The sequence below is a fragment of the Mastigoproctus giganteus genome, chromosome 2, assembly GCF_048544385.1.
Source record: "Mastigoproctus giganteus isolate SK-2022 chromosome 2, ASM4854438v1, whole genome shotgun sequence".
NCBI classification, from domain to species: domain Eukaryota; kingdom Metazoa; phylum Arthropoda; class Arachnida; order Uropygi; family Thelyphonidae; genus Mastigoproctus; species Mastigoproctus giganteus.
In genome coordinates this window covers 79,492,096-79,508,277 of record NC_143576.1, presented here as the reverse complement: position 1 = coordinate 79,508,277, position 16,182 = coordinate 79,492,096, and the positions used below count along the sequence as shown (strand labels likewise).

Genomic DNA, 16,182 nt, shown 5'->3' with positions numbered 1-16,182 from the left:
TCTGTGTGTGCAGTACTCAAGGTGTGGCCTGATCATTGCCTTATACAAGAGGATAATCACCTCCTTATCCCTGCTAGCAAAATTCCTGTATATCTTTGACAAGACCCTGTGAACTACTATTCTGGCAGCCCGTCTGCACAATTATCCCCAGATATTTTTCATTCTCCACTACCCTGAGTGTATTACTGCACAGTTGGTTACTTTTCAGTGGAGTTACTGCTAACCATATATAGTACTTTGCATTTGTCTGTTAAACTTCAGTTGCCATTTCTCAGCCCATCTGCCCAACTTTCCTAGATCCTGTTGCAACAGCATACTGTCATTAAACACCCTGCGAAACTTCGTATTGTCTGAAAACTTGGACATTAAGCCTGATATACATTCATCAATATCACTGATAAATACACTGATAAATAATTAGTGCACGAAGAGCAATGTCCATTGATTACCACTCTCTGTCATCTCCCACTCGACCTTCGCTTTATCCATGGCAGCAACTTGTCCTTAATGCCATAATGTTTGAATTTGTACAGTAGTCTTCTATATATGACCATATCAAAAGCTTTCCTGAAATGAAGTATATGATATCAAAATTATTTTTTGCGTCCCGTTCCTTTGTGACCACATTGTAGTATGCAATCAAATTTGTTAGACAAGACTTACCCTTAACAAACGGATGCTGTGTCTGAACTATAATGGCAGTCTTATATAGATGAACCTGCAGTGTTTTTTTAACCAGTGACTCCATTATTTTCCCCGAAACAGAAGTTAAACTAAAGGAGTTAACTAAAGAAGTTAAACCCTTGTCACCATTTGATCTCCCCCTTTGTGAATTGGGTATACATATGCACATCTCCAATCCATGGGGTCCTCCCCGCCCGCTCCTGAATCAAACAAATGTAAAGTACTGGGTAACAGTAACCCCAGAGCAATGTATCAACTCTGCGGTACTACACTGACAGTGGTGGAGAATGAAAAGGACCTGGGGATAATTGTGCAGGCAGATATGAAGTTCTCTGAGCAGTGCAGACGAGCTGCAAGAGTAGCTCATGGTGTCTTGTCAATGATATACAGGAATTTTTTTAGCAGGGATAAGGAGGTGATTATTCCCTTGTATAAGGCAATGGTTAGGCCACATCTTGAGTACTGTATACAGGTCTGGAGGCCTCATTTCAAGAAGGATGTAGAGCTGCTGGAACGGGTACAGAGAAGGGCAACAAGATTAGTAAATGGAACAAAGGGTTGCTCTTACGAAGAAAGGCTTAAGTTTTGCAAATTACAGAGTCTGGAGACTAGGCACCGGCGAGGTGATCTGATAGAGGTGTATAAGGCTTTGAATGGTTTGAGCATGCTCAATGCCAATGGGATTCTTCATCTTTCTCAAAATAATCACCTCAGAGGGCATAAATTCAAATTGAGGAAGGACGGATGTCGGATAGATGTGCGGAAATTTGCCTTTGGCTAGCGGGTGGTTGGTTGGTGGAACCGACTTCCATCACTTGTTGTTGAAGTTGATAGCCTAAACAAATTTAAAGCTCAACTGGACAGGTATTTCGAACGAACGGAGGGGTGAAATGGGAGAGGGGTTTTTTTTTTTTTTTTTTTTTTTTTGGCTGATGCTGAATAAGCTTGCTTTCTTGCATCATATGCCTCTACTAATGCTAAATGATGCTCTCATAATTATGGCTAAGGATTTCCTTACTTCCTTTGCTGCCTCCTTTAATATAACTAGATAGACCCCATTCACCACAGAAAGGTGCCTTTCTTATGTTTAACTTCAACAATTTCTCGTCGGCTTTACTCTAAGTTATTACAAAAATGATTTTTCTGCCTGTTAGAGTTTGATAAACTTCTGGTCTCCACTTCCCCAGAGAATTACCCATGTGTGAATATAGTTGCAAAATACTCATTCAGTATTTTGCATCTACATTGGGCAGGATCATCAACAGTTGAACCCTCGATATCAAGTGGACCAATATGATTAATTTCCTTTCTTCTAGAGTTTAATTCTTTACACAAGTAAAGAAGTCTTTGCTTTTTTTCTTTGCATCCTTTGCCAAAGATTTCTTGTAATCTACCTCATAATTTATATGGAACCCATGAATTTTTTTTCTCTCCCACAAGTGTTGTTAGTTCATCTGACATCCGTTTAGGCCAAAACCCTAAACAGTATTTCTTAATTGGTATGAAAAGCATAATAGCTTCCAAGATTAATTCCTTGAATGCGTCCCATTTAGAATTTGCTGTTGGTAACATCATCAGTTGGTCCCACTGTACAGAATTTAAAAACTGTCTTAGGACACTGTAGTCACCATTATGAAAGCAAAAGTAGTTACATCTTTAAATAAATCCCACACGAATACACTTTGATTACTACCACCAAGTGGTTCCTTTATCTGCATATTCTTAATGCATGAATAATTAGTATTGATAATCTGATCAATCTAACACAGCCACTTCCACAGCAATGTATGGAAGCCTGTTCCAACAATCAACCACCTGCTTTTACTAGCAGGAAAAAGGAGGTGATTATCCCCTTGTATAAGGCAATGGTCAGGCCACACCTTGAGTGCTATATACAGGTCTGTAGGCCTCATTTTAGGAAGGATGTAGAGCTGCTGGAATGAGTACAGAGAAGGGCAACAAAATTAGTGAATGGAATAAAGGGTTTCTCTTATGAAGAAAGACTTAAATTTTGCAAATTACAGTGTCTGAAGACTAGGCACCTGCGAGGTGATCTGACTGAAGTGTACAAGGCCTTGAATGGTTTGTGCATGCTCAATGCTGATGCAATTTTACCTCCTGCCCAGATTAATTGCCTGAGGGAACATAAATTCAAATTGAGGAAAGACAGTTGTAAAATAGATGTGTGGAAGTTTGCTTTTAGCCAGCAGGTGGTTGATTTGAAGGCAAACTTCTACATGTGTAGAAGCACATCTATTCTTCAGATGTAGAATAGTGTGGAAATTTGCCTTTAACCAGTGGGTGGTTAATTGCTGGAACAAACTTCCATCTATCATTGTGGAAGTTGATAGGCTAAATAAATTTAAGGAGGAACCGGACAAACATTTAAAGATATTTGTTTTGTAATTTTTTTTTTTTTTTTTTTTTTTTGTCTGATGCTGCATAAACTCATACACTTGTTTCTTGCATCACATGCCACTACTACTACTACTTCATCTATCCTGCAACCATCCTTCCTCAACTGAATTTATGATCCCTTGTGTGTAGTCTCAGCAAGTGGAAGAGTGCCATTAATAGTCAGTTTAATCAATACATTCATGGCTTTAAAGACCTCACAATCAGATCTCACCAGAGGTTCCTAGTCTTGAAATGCTACAATTTGCAGAACTGAAGACTTTCTACAATAAGACCACCCTTTTGTTCCCTTCACCTGTCTGGTAGTCCTTCTCTGCACTATTCCAGCAGATCTACACCCTTCCTAAAATGAAAGTGTTCTTTGGAGTCACTCTGACTCCAAACACATCCCCGAGTGGTCGCATGGAAATCTTAGTAGGATTGTCTAGTTGGAGGTAATGCAGATTTCACCTTCATTTAACTGTCTGATGAAGAGGTAAAGAATAGAATCACAGAAGATATCTGCATTTAATGTCTTTCAAAAAATATGGGACTAATTATCAGCCTACACAAAACGATGCACCACACACCAATTTTTAGGTCGGGCAATTATCTCTACATTCATGTGTGAAATTTCTGCTAACCATATACAGCCATTTTGACAATAACAAATCAGGGTAAATGAAACTACTGAAAAAGGCAATATCTAAAATATTGTCTCCCATTATTTTTGAGTAACAAAGTTTTAAAGCCATACATAGAAGGGATGCAAGAAAATCTGCTATGCTGTGCAGGCAGTGTTATGTGGGTTATAAAATTGTTAGATTGTGGGGATACACATATAATAGTTTAACAGCTGCAAGCAGAGCCAAAATAGCTTCTATTGTACCTACTGAGACATGCAGCAGCGTGGAAAGCATGGAGTGGACGATTAACAAACTTTGAGGATCCTCGTGGGATAAATAAATGTATACGGTCTGTGTTATGGTTACTAACAAAAAAAACAAGTACTAATATACTTGTTTCTGCACTTGTTAGGAGGACAGTAAATAAATTTGAAAAATATTGCTTTAGCCATCAAATGTGAACATTGTAGAGACACCATAAACATGCTATCACTCAGATATAGGAGATGTGGAATTTTAATAGGGTAACTATAACATGTACAGTAAGGATGGAGTGGGGAGGGTTATGCTTCTGGTTAAGAAGCACACAGAATCTAAAGCAGTGCATCTAGTTGATGTGGGCTGCCAGCATAATGCTAAGTCAGTCTAAGCTAATATAAGTACTAGAAAATAAAAATAAGGTTAGGAGTATGTTATAGAACAAATGATGGCTAGTCTTGGCGCATTATAGCCTTAGTTGCTAATGCGCCAAACAAACCAAACCAAACCATATAACAAATGACTATAACTATAATGAACAATTATGATCACAAACAGAATGGGCCAGTAAATCAAAATGTTTTATAAGGGATTTTCACTCTTCAGATACTAACTGGACCTTGTGGATTGTTTGCTAAACACAGTATCAGAACCTTTCAGCATTTACTGGTTGGCCATTTTCTACACCAGCATGTTACAGAATCTCCAGATAAAGGAACCGCTAGGGGCAGTCATCATAATGTACTGAAGTTGAATTTGCTTAAAGATATAACTATAAGGGTAAAGAGAAGGGATTTTGCTTTCCTAAAGATCACTCCAAGGGTCTTAGAAAGCTTTTAAATTCTTATCAATGGGACCAACTGATAATGTTACTAACTGTGAATTGTACATGGGAAGCATTCGAGGAACTAAATACAGAAGGTACTAAGCTACTGGAGAGAATGAAGAAAAAATTCTACCTCATGGCTCATGAGGTAGAATTTTTCTGTGTGGTCTGTGCTCATTAACAAGAGAGAATGTCTAAACAGGAATAGGATACAATTAAAAAGAAGGGGTGCAAGAATATTTGCTGATGTTAACAAGGTGAGTATAGGTGAGTGGAAAAACTGCTAGTTTTGGGGGGGGGATTAACAGATTAACTAGAGCATTAGGCAGAGCTGAAAGTGATTCTTGCATTGCTTCTATTGGAACATACAGAAGCCTGGAAAGCAAGGTGTCAGGGATTTCATGCCCTGCAATGGTTCATCGTGGAACGAGTAAATACATGGGCTGTGTTAGGGTAATTAACAGTAAGAACATGGGCATGTACACTAGTGCTAGGAGCACTGTAAATAGCATTAGCATTAGTAGAGGCATTTGATGCAAGAAAGCAAGCTTATGCAGCATCAGCCAAAAAAAAAAATAAATAAATAAAAAAAAAATAAAATAAAAATAAATGAATAAATAAAAAATAACCACTTCCACTTCACCCCTCTGTTCGTTCGAAATACCTGTCCAGCTGAGCCTTAAACTTATTTAGGCTATCAACTTCCACTACAAGGGATGGAAGTCTGTTCCACCAACCAACCACCTGCTGGCTAAAGGCAAATTTCCTCATGTCTATCCTACATCTGTCTTTCCTCAATTTGAATTTATGCCCTCTCAGGTGATTTTTCTGAGCAAGAGGAAGAATCCCATCAGCATTGAGCATGCTCAAACCATTTAAGGCTTTATACACCTCAATCAGATCACCTCGCTGATGCCTAGTCTCCAGACACTGTAATTTGTAAAACTCAAGCCTTTCTTCGTAAGAGCACTCCTTTGTTCCATTCACCAATCTTGTTGCTCTTCTCTGTACTCGTTCCAGCATCCCTACATCCTTCTTGAAATGAGGCCTCCAGACCTGTATACAGTACTCTAGGTGTGGCCTGACCATTGCCTTATACAAGGGAATAATCACCTCCTTATCCCTGCTAGAAAAATTCCTATATATCATTGACAATACACCATGAGCTACTCTTGCAGCCCGTCTGCATTGCTCAGAAAACTTCATATCTGCCTGCACAACCACCCCCAGGTCCCTTTCATTCTCTACCACTGTCAGTGTAGTACCACAGAGTTGATACGTTGCTCTGGGGTTGCTGTTTCCCATATGTAGTACTTTACATTTGTGGCGCCTCCATAGCCAGGTGGGAAGGAGCAGCAGTGCGTAGCACATGCTTCTTGATTAGACCGGGGTTCGAGCCCGTCACCACCAAATACGGAGGATGCGGAAAGGTCAGGGAATGACCACCGCATATCCCCGAGCAACATGGCCTTAGTTGCTAATGCTCCTAAAAATCAAATAACTAAGTAACTAACTTTACATTTGTCAATGTTAAACTTCATTTGCCACCTCTCAGCCCATCTGCTCAACCTTTCCAGATCCTGTTGCAGTAGCATAGTGTCAGTAGTGTCCTTCACAACCCTGCCAACCTTCGTATCATCTGCAAACTTGGACATTAAGCTTGAAATACCATCATCAATATCATTTATAAATACAGAAAACAATAATGGACCCAATACTGAACCCTGAGGGACTCCACTAATAACATTAGTCCACGATGAGCAGTGTCCATTGATTACCACTCTCTGTCTTCTCCCCCTCAACCACCCCTTTATCCATAGCAGCAATTTGCCTCCAGTGCCACACTGCTCCAATTTGTGCAGCAGTCTTCCATGTGCAACAGTATCAAAAGCCTTTCTAAGATCCAAGTATATAATATCAAAGTTATTCCCTGCATCCAGTTCTTTTGTGACTGCATCATAGTATCCAATCAAATTGGTCAGGCAAGACTTCCCCTTAACAAAACCATGCTGTATCTGAGCTATAAATGAAGTCTTGTCTAGATGATACTGCAGTGCTTCTTTAACCAGTGCCTCCATTAATTTTCCAGGAACAGAAGTTAAACTAACAGGTCTATAATTACTTGTGGTGCCTTTTGATCCTCCTTTGTGAATTGGGGTCACATTTGCACATCTCCAGTCCATGGGTACTTCCCCTGAGTCCACGGAAGCTCTCATAATTATGGCTAAGGGTTTGCTTACTTCCTTTGCTGCCTCCTTTAATATAACTGGATAGATCCCATCCACCACAGGTGCCTTTCTTGTATTTATCTTCAACAATTTCTCCTCCACTTTACTCCCAGTTATTACAGGATTCTCTAGTTTACTGCCAGAGTTGAATACACCTCTGGCATTCCCCTCGCTGAATAACTCCTCATGTGTGAATGTCGATGCAAAATATTCATTTAGTTTGTTAGCTACCTGAGCAGGATCATCAACAGTTGACCCATCGATATCAAGTGGACCAATCTGATTCATCCCCTTACTTCTAGAGTTTACATAAGTAAAGAACTCTTTGCTGTTTTTCTTTGCATCCCTTGCCAAAGATTTCTCGTAATCTGTCTTCGCCTGCCTAACCTCCTTTGTAACTTGGTTACAGATCAACTTGTATCTATCATAGGCTTCTGTGTCACGTGTTAATTTGTATGTATCCCATGCATTTTTCTTCTCTGCCATATGGCTCATTAGTTCATCTGACATCCACTTAGGCCTAAACCTTGAACAATATTTCTTAGTTGGTATGTAAAGCCTAGTAGCTTCCAAGATAAGTTCTTTGAATGCTTCCCATTTTCAATTTTCTGTTGGTAACATCATCAGTTGGTCCCACTGTATAGAATTTAAATACTGTCTCAGTCCATCATAGTCGCCTTTACGAAAGCAATAACCCTTCCCTTTACCCCTAATGGTAGTTACCTCTTTGAGTAAATCCCACTTCAGCACACTGTGATCCCTGCCACCTAGTGGTTCATTTACCTGCAGATTCTTAATGCATGAAAAATCACTACTGATAATCAAATCAAGAGTATTACTCCCTCTAGTTGCCTCCTGAACATGCTGATGTAGAAAACAATCATCCAATAAATCCACAAAAGCCTTGCTAGAGTGTTAGTGACCAGCCCCCAAATTCCAGTAATATCTGGGAAATTAAAATCCCCCATTATAAGACTCTCTGATTTATTGGCCCACTCTATTTCCCTGTACAATTTCTTATTATACTCATCAGAGTCATTAAGCCTATAGCACACTCCTACTCTCAATTTTGATCTCCCAATGCTTATGTCACACCAAACTGACTCGACACTGCACTATCCAGCAATGTCGACTGGCTTCACTTCCTTGGATTTTATGCATTTCTTAACTAATAGCATAACCCCTCCTCCCTTCCTATCCTGTCTATCCCTTCTGTGGACATTTTACTCTCCGAATTCCAGTTCTGCATTCCTTATATCTGTGTGACACCACGTCTCTGAAATCCCCACAATATTTGCCTTTGATGTTTTGAGCAATACCTCAAATTCATCAAATTTATTTACTAAACTCCTAGCATTGGTGTACACGCAAGTATACATGCACCTGTTCTTTTTCTTAGCTACCCTAACACAACCCATGTGTTTACTTGTACCCCAATGATTCCCAGCAGTCTCTGAAATATCCTGCATCTTATTATCCAGGCTGCGGCTCATTCCAATAGAAGCAGTGCAAGAATCACTTTCACCTCTGCCAGTGGGTACTGTTAATCTATTAGTCCTTGTATCCCCCCAATCTAGCAATTTTCCGACCCACCTAACACTGCCTCGATAGCATCAGCAAACATTCTTGCACCTTTTCTATTTAAGTGTATCCCATCCCTGTAGAAGGAGTCTCTCCTGTTAACAAATTAATCTCCTGTTAATAAATTTGAAGTACTGATTAAGTTATCATATGCAGACATTGTAGGGGTAGCAGAGACATGGTGGCACTCAGACATAAATGAAGCTGAATCTAAATATAGGGAGTACAATGTAATACAGGAAGAACACATAGGACAGGAGGGTTGGAGGAGTTATCAGAATATAGGGAGTACAATGTATACAGGAAGAACACATAGGACAGGAGGGTTGGAGGAGTTATACTTTTAGTTAAGAAGCATATTAAATCTAAGGCAGTGCATCCAGTTGACAGGGGTGACTATAGTGCAATGTCGAGTCATTTTGGTGTGATATAAGCACTGGGAAAACAAAATTGAGAATAGGAGCGTGTTATAGGCCTAATGGCTGTGACGAATCATTAGCATTAGTAGAGGCATTTGATGCAAGAAAGCAAGCTTATGCAGCATCAGCCAAAAAAAACCCCTTCCACTTCACCCCTCCGTTCGTTCGAAATACCTGTCCAGCTGAGCCTTAAATTTATTTAGGCTATCAACTTCCACAACAAGGGATGGAAGTCTGTTCCACCAACCAACTACCCGCTGGCTAAAGGCAAATTTCTGCACATCTGTCTTTCCTCAATTTGAATTTATGCTCTCTCAGGTGATTGTTCTGAGCAAGAGGCAGAATCCCATCAGCATTCAGCATGCTCAAACCATTCAAGGCTTTGTACACCTCTATCACATCATCTCGCCAGTGCCTAGTCTCCAGACACTGTAATTTGCAAAACTTAGGCCTTTCTTCGTAAGAGCAACCCTTCGTTCCATTCACTAACCTTGTTGCCCTTCTCTGTACTCGTTCCACCAGCTCTACATCCTTCTTGAAATGAGGCCTCCAGACCTGTATACAGTACTCAAGGTGTGGCCTGACCATTGCCTTATACAAGGCAATAATCACCTCCCTATCCATGCTAGAAAAATTCCTGTATATTACTGATAAGACACCATGAGCTACTCTTGCAGCCCGTCTGTACTGCTCAGAGAACTTCATATCTGCCTGCACAATTACCCCCAGGTCCTTTTCATTCTCTACCACTGTCAGTGTAGTACCACAGAGTTGATACGTTGCTCTGGGGTTGCTGTTTCCCATATGTAGTACTTTACATTTGCCAATGTTAAACTTCATTTGCCACCTCTCAGCCCATCTGCTCAACCTTTCCAGATCCTGTTGCAGCAGCATAGCGTCAGTAGCGTCCTTAACAACCCTGCCCACCTTTGTATCGTCTGAAAACTTGGACATTAAGCTTGATATACCATCATCAATATTATTTATAAATACAAAAAACAACAATGGACCCAACACTGAGGCAATGGCAGAATGTTCTATGTCTGCTAAGAGGATCTCTTTCGTGCTCCGAAATGTTGTTGTTATTTGGTTTAACGACACAAGGACTACTAAGGCCAAATTGTGTCTGTTCACCGTTAATTGTATGCTCTGAAAGACATTGCCAAGCCGTCTCCCAGTTTCCCCGATGTAGCAGCTAGTGCAGTCACGGCAACTGCGGTACACCAGGTCACTTTGCAGTAAGGTGGGAACCGGTGTTTTGACTCTAGAGATTAGGGATCGCAACTTTCTGCCAGGGAGCTGTACGCACTTTATCCCATGTGATTTTAGGAACCTAGAAACCTGTTGTGATAGGTCTGAGTAGTATGGGATAGAGGCGTTTGCAGTCATTACCTTGGATGTTCCTGTCGGTCGTTACGTGGTTATGTGCAGTGGTGAGCTGTGAATATTTTAACAATGGGCTAGCAGTTTTCTGACTTTCTACTGAGTAAATCTGATTGGTCACGGAAGTGACGTCATCGGCGGCTTCCGCTAGAGGTGCTTCCCACACTCTGCACTACTTTAGTGTGGTTAGAGTGCGTGACGCATTTTTCGTGATCGGTATGATATCTCGAGTTAGGGGCGGATTTAAGGGGGTGGACATATACGGCTTTTATCTCCTTTAAGGGGGTATATGTGTAAAACGTTCCTAGGCCTATCTAAAAACAAACCTTAAAAACCTGGTCGTCATGCCTCGCCTTAAGATGATAACTGGATACGACAGTGCCTGGAGTTCTAACCTTTTAGAATTTTTGAATAGTACGGCATCACAATCATGATTCCTGAAGTTACTACTGCAGTAAGTATGATTGCAACAATATAAATATTTGTCAACAATTTCTTTTATCGTCTCACATTTTCGTTAAATTCCATTGTTAGGATCCCCTAATAGCTGCATATGTCACTTCAACTACAAGATCAGTACATCAGTCGGTGCTATTTTACAGAGATGTTTAGATACGTTGCTCTCACAAGTATACATCTCTTACTTTAGTTATCATAAATCCATTGTATCTTGTCTTCCAGAAATTATGAAAATCTGTGAATGATCAATAAAACATTTACAATAAAAAAGCTCTTTTATTTTGTAATCGATATATATAAAGCAAAATACCTAAAAGAAACGTGAAGGATGTTTCGCATAAACCGTCTGCTGCACGTGTGCCAAGCACGCGCAATTTTTTTATTCATCTTTTTTTAACAACTGGAGAAATATAATGGATACATTTTTTTCATGATAAAATTTTAATATTGCGAATAAAAAATAACATGAAATATTTCCCTTATCACAAATAACATAAAAACTATCACAAAACATTCCACAATATAAAAACAAATATTACATAAAAAACAAAATTTTTAGAAAAAGTACACAAAAAATCACAGATTACATGAAAAAAAATTATTTCACAAATATTAAAGGAAAATTTATTCTAAAAATTGCCACACAGAATTTACTTCTTTATTAATTTTGTTGTTGATCTGCTTTGCTCTATAGCTGAGCGATTATTACAGAGGAATGATTTGACGTAACGATTCGGATCAAATTGAAGCAATGGTTTTCCATTTAGATGTATGGTCATCATAATCTGCAATGTGTTTAACTGTCACAATATTATTCATTATGCTGAAAGCTCACCCAGCTTCAGCACTGTTAATCGCAATGGTTTCAAAAATATTTTCCAGCTTTCTTAATTGAAAAGGTAATTTCACTTGATTTTAAAGATACACTGTCTTTGACAAATCTCTAAAATCATTCATTTTTATTTCATATTTTATCAGAAAACTTAAATTTCTTATTCGGTTTTCACCCTCTTGCCACTGAGATGAAAAGTTCTATCACATTCCATGATTTCGGGTAGCATATGTTTAAAATTTCTTTCAGTGGTATCGTTATTTTCTTTATTTAATTTAAAATCACTCTGTTGAATTAATAACTTATCCTTTGAGGATAAAACAATGCATTTAATAACTTGTCAAGAGGTAATTTTTTTTTACTTTCGATTTTGATTCATTCAAATTCTTTCCACTTCGACATGCTCTCAATTTTAGCTTCTTAATTTCCTTCAGAATTTTTCAAATTAGCAATAGCATTGATAGCATTGTCCGCCTCTAGTTCAATAGTAAATTTTATGAAAGGTGACAGAGAATTGAGGTAGTTTAAGAGTCGGTTGCCCGATCTCTGGGATAACCACAAACACATCATCCACATCGCGACACCAAAAGGTAATGGGATCCGGTGCATTCGTAAATGCATGACCCTCTAATTCTTCCATCGCAATATTTGCCATGACTGAACTAACTGAGGAACCCATGGCTGTGCTGTGCACCTGTTGGTAAATGGAGTCGATGAACGTAATTGCACCACCTGATAAGCACAGCCTGAGGGTGGTGGTGGAGATATCGTTTGCCATCAGTTTGGTCTTGCTGCCAAGGGTCTGGTCGTTATCCAACAGTTCTTTTGCACATTTGATGGCAAGTTCCATTGGGATTGAGGTGAAAAGTGACACTACATCAAATGATGCCATGATTTGATCTTCTGAGGATAGGGTTCAGATTCATTCAATAAACTCACTACTGTTGGGGACAGTGTTGGTGGTCTTGCCTACTAGGGAAGAAAGGAGCCCAGAGACAAACTTTGCCAACTCATAACTCGGTGAGCCACAACAGGAGACAATGGGTCTTAGCAGTATACCTTCTCTGTGAACTTTCATGGAATCTGGTAGCCGGAAGCACAGAGGCAGTTCCGTGTGGATTCTGTTATTTTCTTCTGTTTAAACCAACTGTTGAAAAGGATGTTTACTCTTGACTCCCATCGTTCCAAGGTTTTGATGGGAGGAACGGTTAAGAGTTGGTAAATAGAAGTGTCCTGCAGGAGCAACTGTGCGATTCAATATCATTGTTTGGCGTCCTTTATCCACCGGCAAGATGATGATGGATGAGTCTTGTTTCAATGCTTTAAGGGCAGAGATTTCTTTGTGGCTGAGATTTCAAGAAGCAGGGTGAGCATGTTGTGCAGGAGCCCTGTTGGTCTTGCAGGACACTTCTATTTACTAACCCTTAACCATTCCTCCCATCAGGTGGTGCAATTACATTCAGCGACTCCATTTACCAACAGGTGCATTTTTGCACTTTTGTAGCTTACAAATGATTAATTTCTCAAAAACAGTAGAAAAACTTTACTGTGATTTTTTTGAGAATCAGCTCATAAAAGCCATAACACTCAAATTTATCAGAAAAAGATAAGCTTTTGGACAGTGAAATCTTTCTGTTCCGGGTAAAATAATGGAGTCGCTGGTTAAAGATGCATTGCAGGATCATCTAGACAAGACTGCAGCAATAATTCAAACACAGCATGGGTTTGTTAAGGGAAAGTCTTGTCTGACAAATTTGATTGGTTATTATGATGTGGTCACAAAGGAACTGGATGCAAAAAATAATTTTGATATCATATACTTGGATTTCAGGAAAGCTTTTGACACTGTTGCGCATGGAAGACTACTGTACAAATTGGAGCAGAATGGTATTAAGGGTAAGTTGCTACAATGGATAAAAGCATGGTTAAGTGGGAGAAGACAGAGGGTGGTAATCAATGGGTGCTGCTCTTCGTGGACTAATGTTATTAGTGGAGTCCCACAGGGTTCGGTGTTGGGTCCACTGTTGTTTTGTGTATTTATCAATGATATTGATGAAGGTATATCAGGCTTAATGTCGAAGTTTGCAGATGACACAAAGGTTGGCAGGGTTGTTAATGACAGTAATGGCAGTGTGCTACTGCAACAGGATCTAGATAATTTGGGCAGATGGGCTAAGAAGTGGCAACTGAAGTTCAACCTTGACAAATGCAAAGTACTGCATATGGGTAGAAGTAACCCCAGAGAAACGTACCAACTGTGTGGTACTACACTTAAGGTGGTAGAAAATGAAAAAGACCTGGGAGTAATTGTGCAGTCAGATATGAAGTTTTCTGAGCAGTGCAGACAGGCTGCTAGGGCGGGTCACGGGGTTTTGTCAATGATATATAGGAATTTTGCTAGCAGGGAAAAGGAGGTGATTGTCCCTCTGTATAAGGCAATGGTCAGGCCACGCCTTGAGTACTGCGTACAGGTCTGGAGGCCTCATTTTAGGAAGGATGTAGATTTGCTTGAGCGTGTACAGAGAAGAGCAACACGATTGATGAGGGGAATGAAGGGATTCTCTTACCAAGAGAGGCTTAAGTTCTGCAAATTGCAGTGGCTGGAGACTAGGCACCTGCGCGGTGATCTGATTGAGGTCTATAAGGCCTTGAATGGGTTGAGCACGCTGAATTCTGATGGGATCCTTCCACTTGTTCAGATTACCAACCTACGGGGACATAAGTTCAAATTAAGAAAGGACAGATGTAGAATAGATGTGCGGAAATTTGCCTTTAGCCAGCGGGTGGTTAATTGCTGGAACAAACTTCCATCTGTCGTTGTGGAAGTTGATAGGTTGAATAAATTTAAGGAGGAACTGGACAGGCATTTGGAGGGAATGGTGTGATTTTTTTTTTTTTTTTTTTTGGCTGATGCTGCATAAGCTCCTACACTTGCTTTCTTGCATCATGTGCCACTACTACTACTACTACTACTTTATCATATTGCTTTTCCAGCGATTTTGGTAATGAGAAATTTGAAGAATTTTGTTTCTATAATTATACATACACACACCCATTTAATGAAATATAAACATCCTTATGAATGTTTATAGAAGTAATGCATTATTCTAGCACTGTAAAGGTCTGATATAGCCACTGAAGCAACATTCAGAAAAGGGCAGACCCAGTTACAATATAAGGCATGAAGCGTAGCCACAGGAGAGGCACAGACAGATTTCCACAGAAATCTATAAGGATTAGAACCAATGACAAAACATGTAGCAATCTCATACACAGAAAAACTGAAAGGTCATAAAGTGAGAAGACAGTTTGGTATGTATGGTTTGAGCATGCAGCACTGTAAAAGCAAAACTTGCTACACAATACAATATAGTAATGCCAGTGCACAGTGGTAGCACAATGAACTAAACCTTTTTCAACTAGGGTATATATGAGCAGATGCTCACAATTTCCATCACCCATGCATCTCACCCAACGTCACAGAAAACAGCAACTCACATGGTACTAGAATGTCATGTTTCAACTATCAATAATTGGAAAAAGATTCACTGGTCTAATAAATGATCAGTGGCAGAGGTTGGAGACATTGGAAATAAATCAGTGGACTATGCACAGGCTAGTGGAGATAAGAAATGGTATGGGAAAGGCTTACTGTGATACCTTAATAAATATATAACACCTGATGGCCTCAAACTATTGAATACTGTTGAAGATCAGGAGTATCATTAATGCACCTTTTGTACTGCAGTGGTGATGGCAATAACCCAACAAGAAAATTCTCGATGCCAGAAAGCTGCAACTGCTGTTCAAGTTACCAATATTCCTTGTACAATGGTTTCCCTTTGAGCATTTGGCCCTTCCTTGGCCAAGTTCCCAGATTTCAGCTCATCAAACATTTTTGAGATGAATTTTAAAAAAAAAAATAGCAAATCTATCACCAGTAACCACAAATGCAGCTTTGCAGCACAGCAGGTATTTCCAATCACATGGGGCCATGGCTTGGCAACTCGGTTGCCTAGATAATTGTCCATATTTCAATTATGAGCAAGTGTACAGTACATGCAGTAAATAATTATTTCATAGAGCTTAGTGAATACAAACCTTTTTATAAATTGAAAAGATTGATCCAATAGAAACAAGGCAATCAATGTTAGAGGAGCCATCAAGAGGATCAAAACAGACAATATATTTTCCCCTCCTTTCTTTTTCAACTTGAATGATATTTTCATTCTCTTCAGATACTAGCAGACATGTAGTATAAGAAGATTTCAGCATATTAATGAAAAGATTATTTGCTAGGACATCTAGTTTCTTGACTACCTCTCCTTGGACATTTGTATTACCAGCTATACCATATCTGTATTAGAGAAATATAAATTATAAAAATATATTAAGTATTCAAGCAAATTATAAAAAATAATAAACATTATGAATACAGTGATGTAGAAAGAGAGACAGAGAGAATGGAAACTTTTATAAAAAAACAAAATTA

At 39.3% G+C, this 16,182-nt stretch overlaps 1 protein-coding gene across 1 annotated transcript in view; it reads right to left on the bottom strand.

The window, feature by feature from the left end:
- LOC150089358 (fructose-1,6-bisphosphatase 1-like) overlaps positions 1-16,182 on the bottom strand; it is a 178,077-nt gene that overhangs the window by 78,132 nt on the left and 83,763 nt on the right. Inside the window, exon 3 of the mRNA XM_090368539.1 lies at positions 15,792-16,047. Coding sequence (XP_090224665.1) covers positions 15,792-16,047 — 256 coding nt within the window. The remainder of the gene's footprint in view (positions 1-15,791; positions 16,048-16,182) is intronic.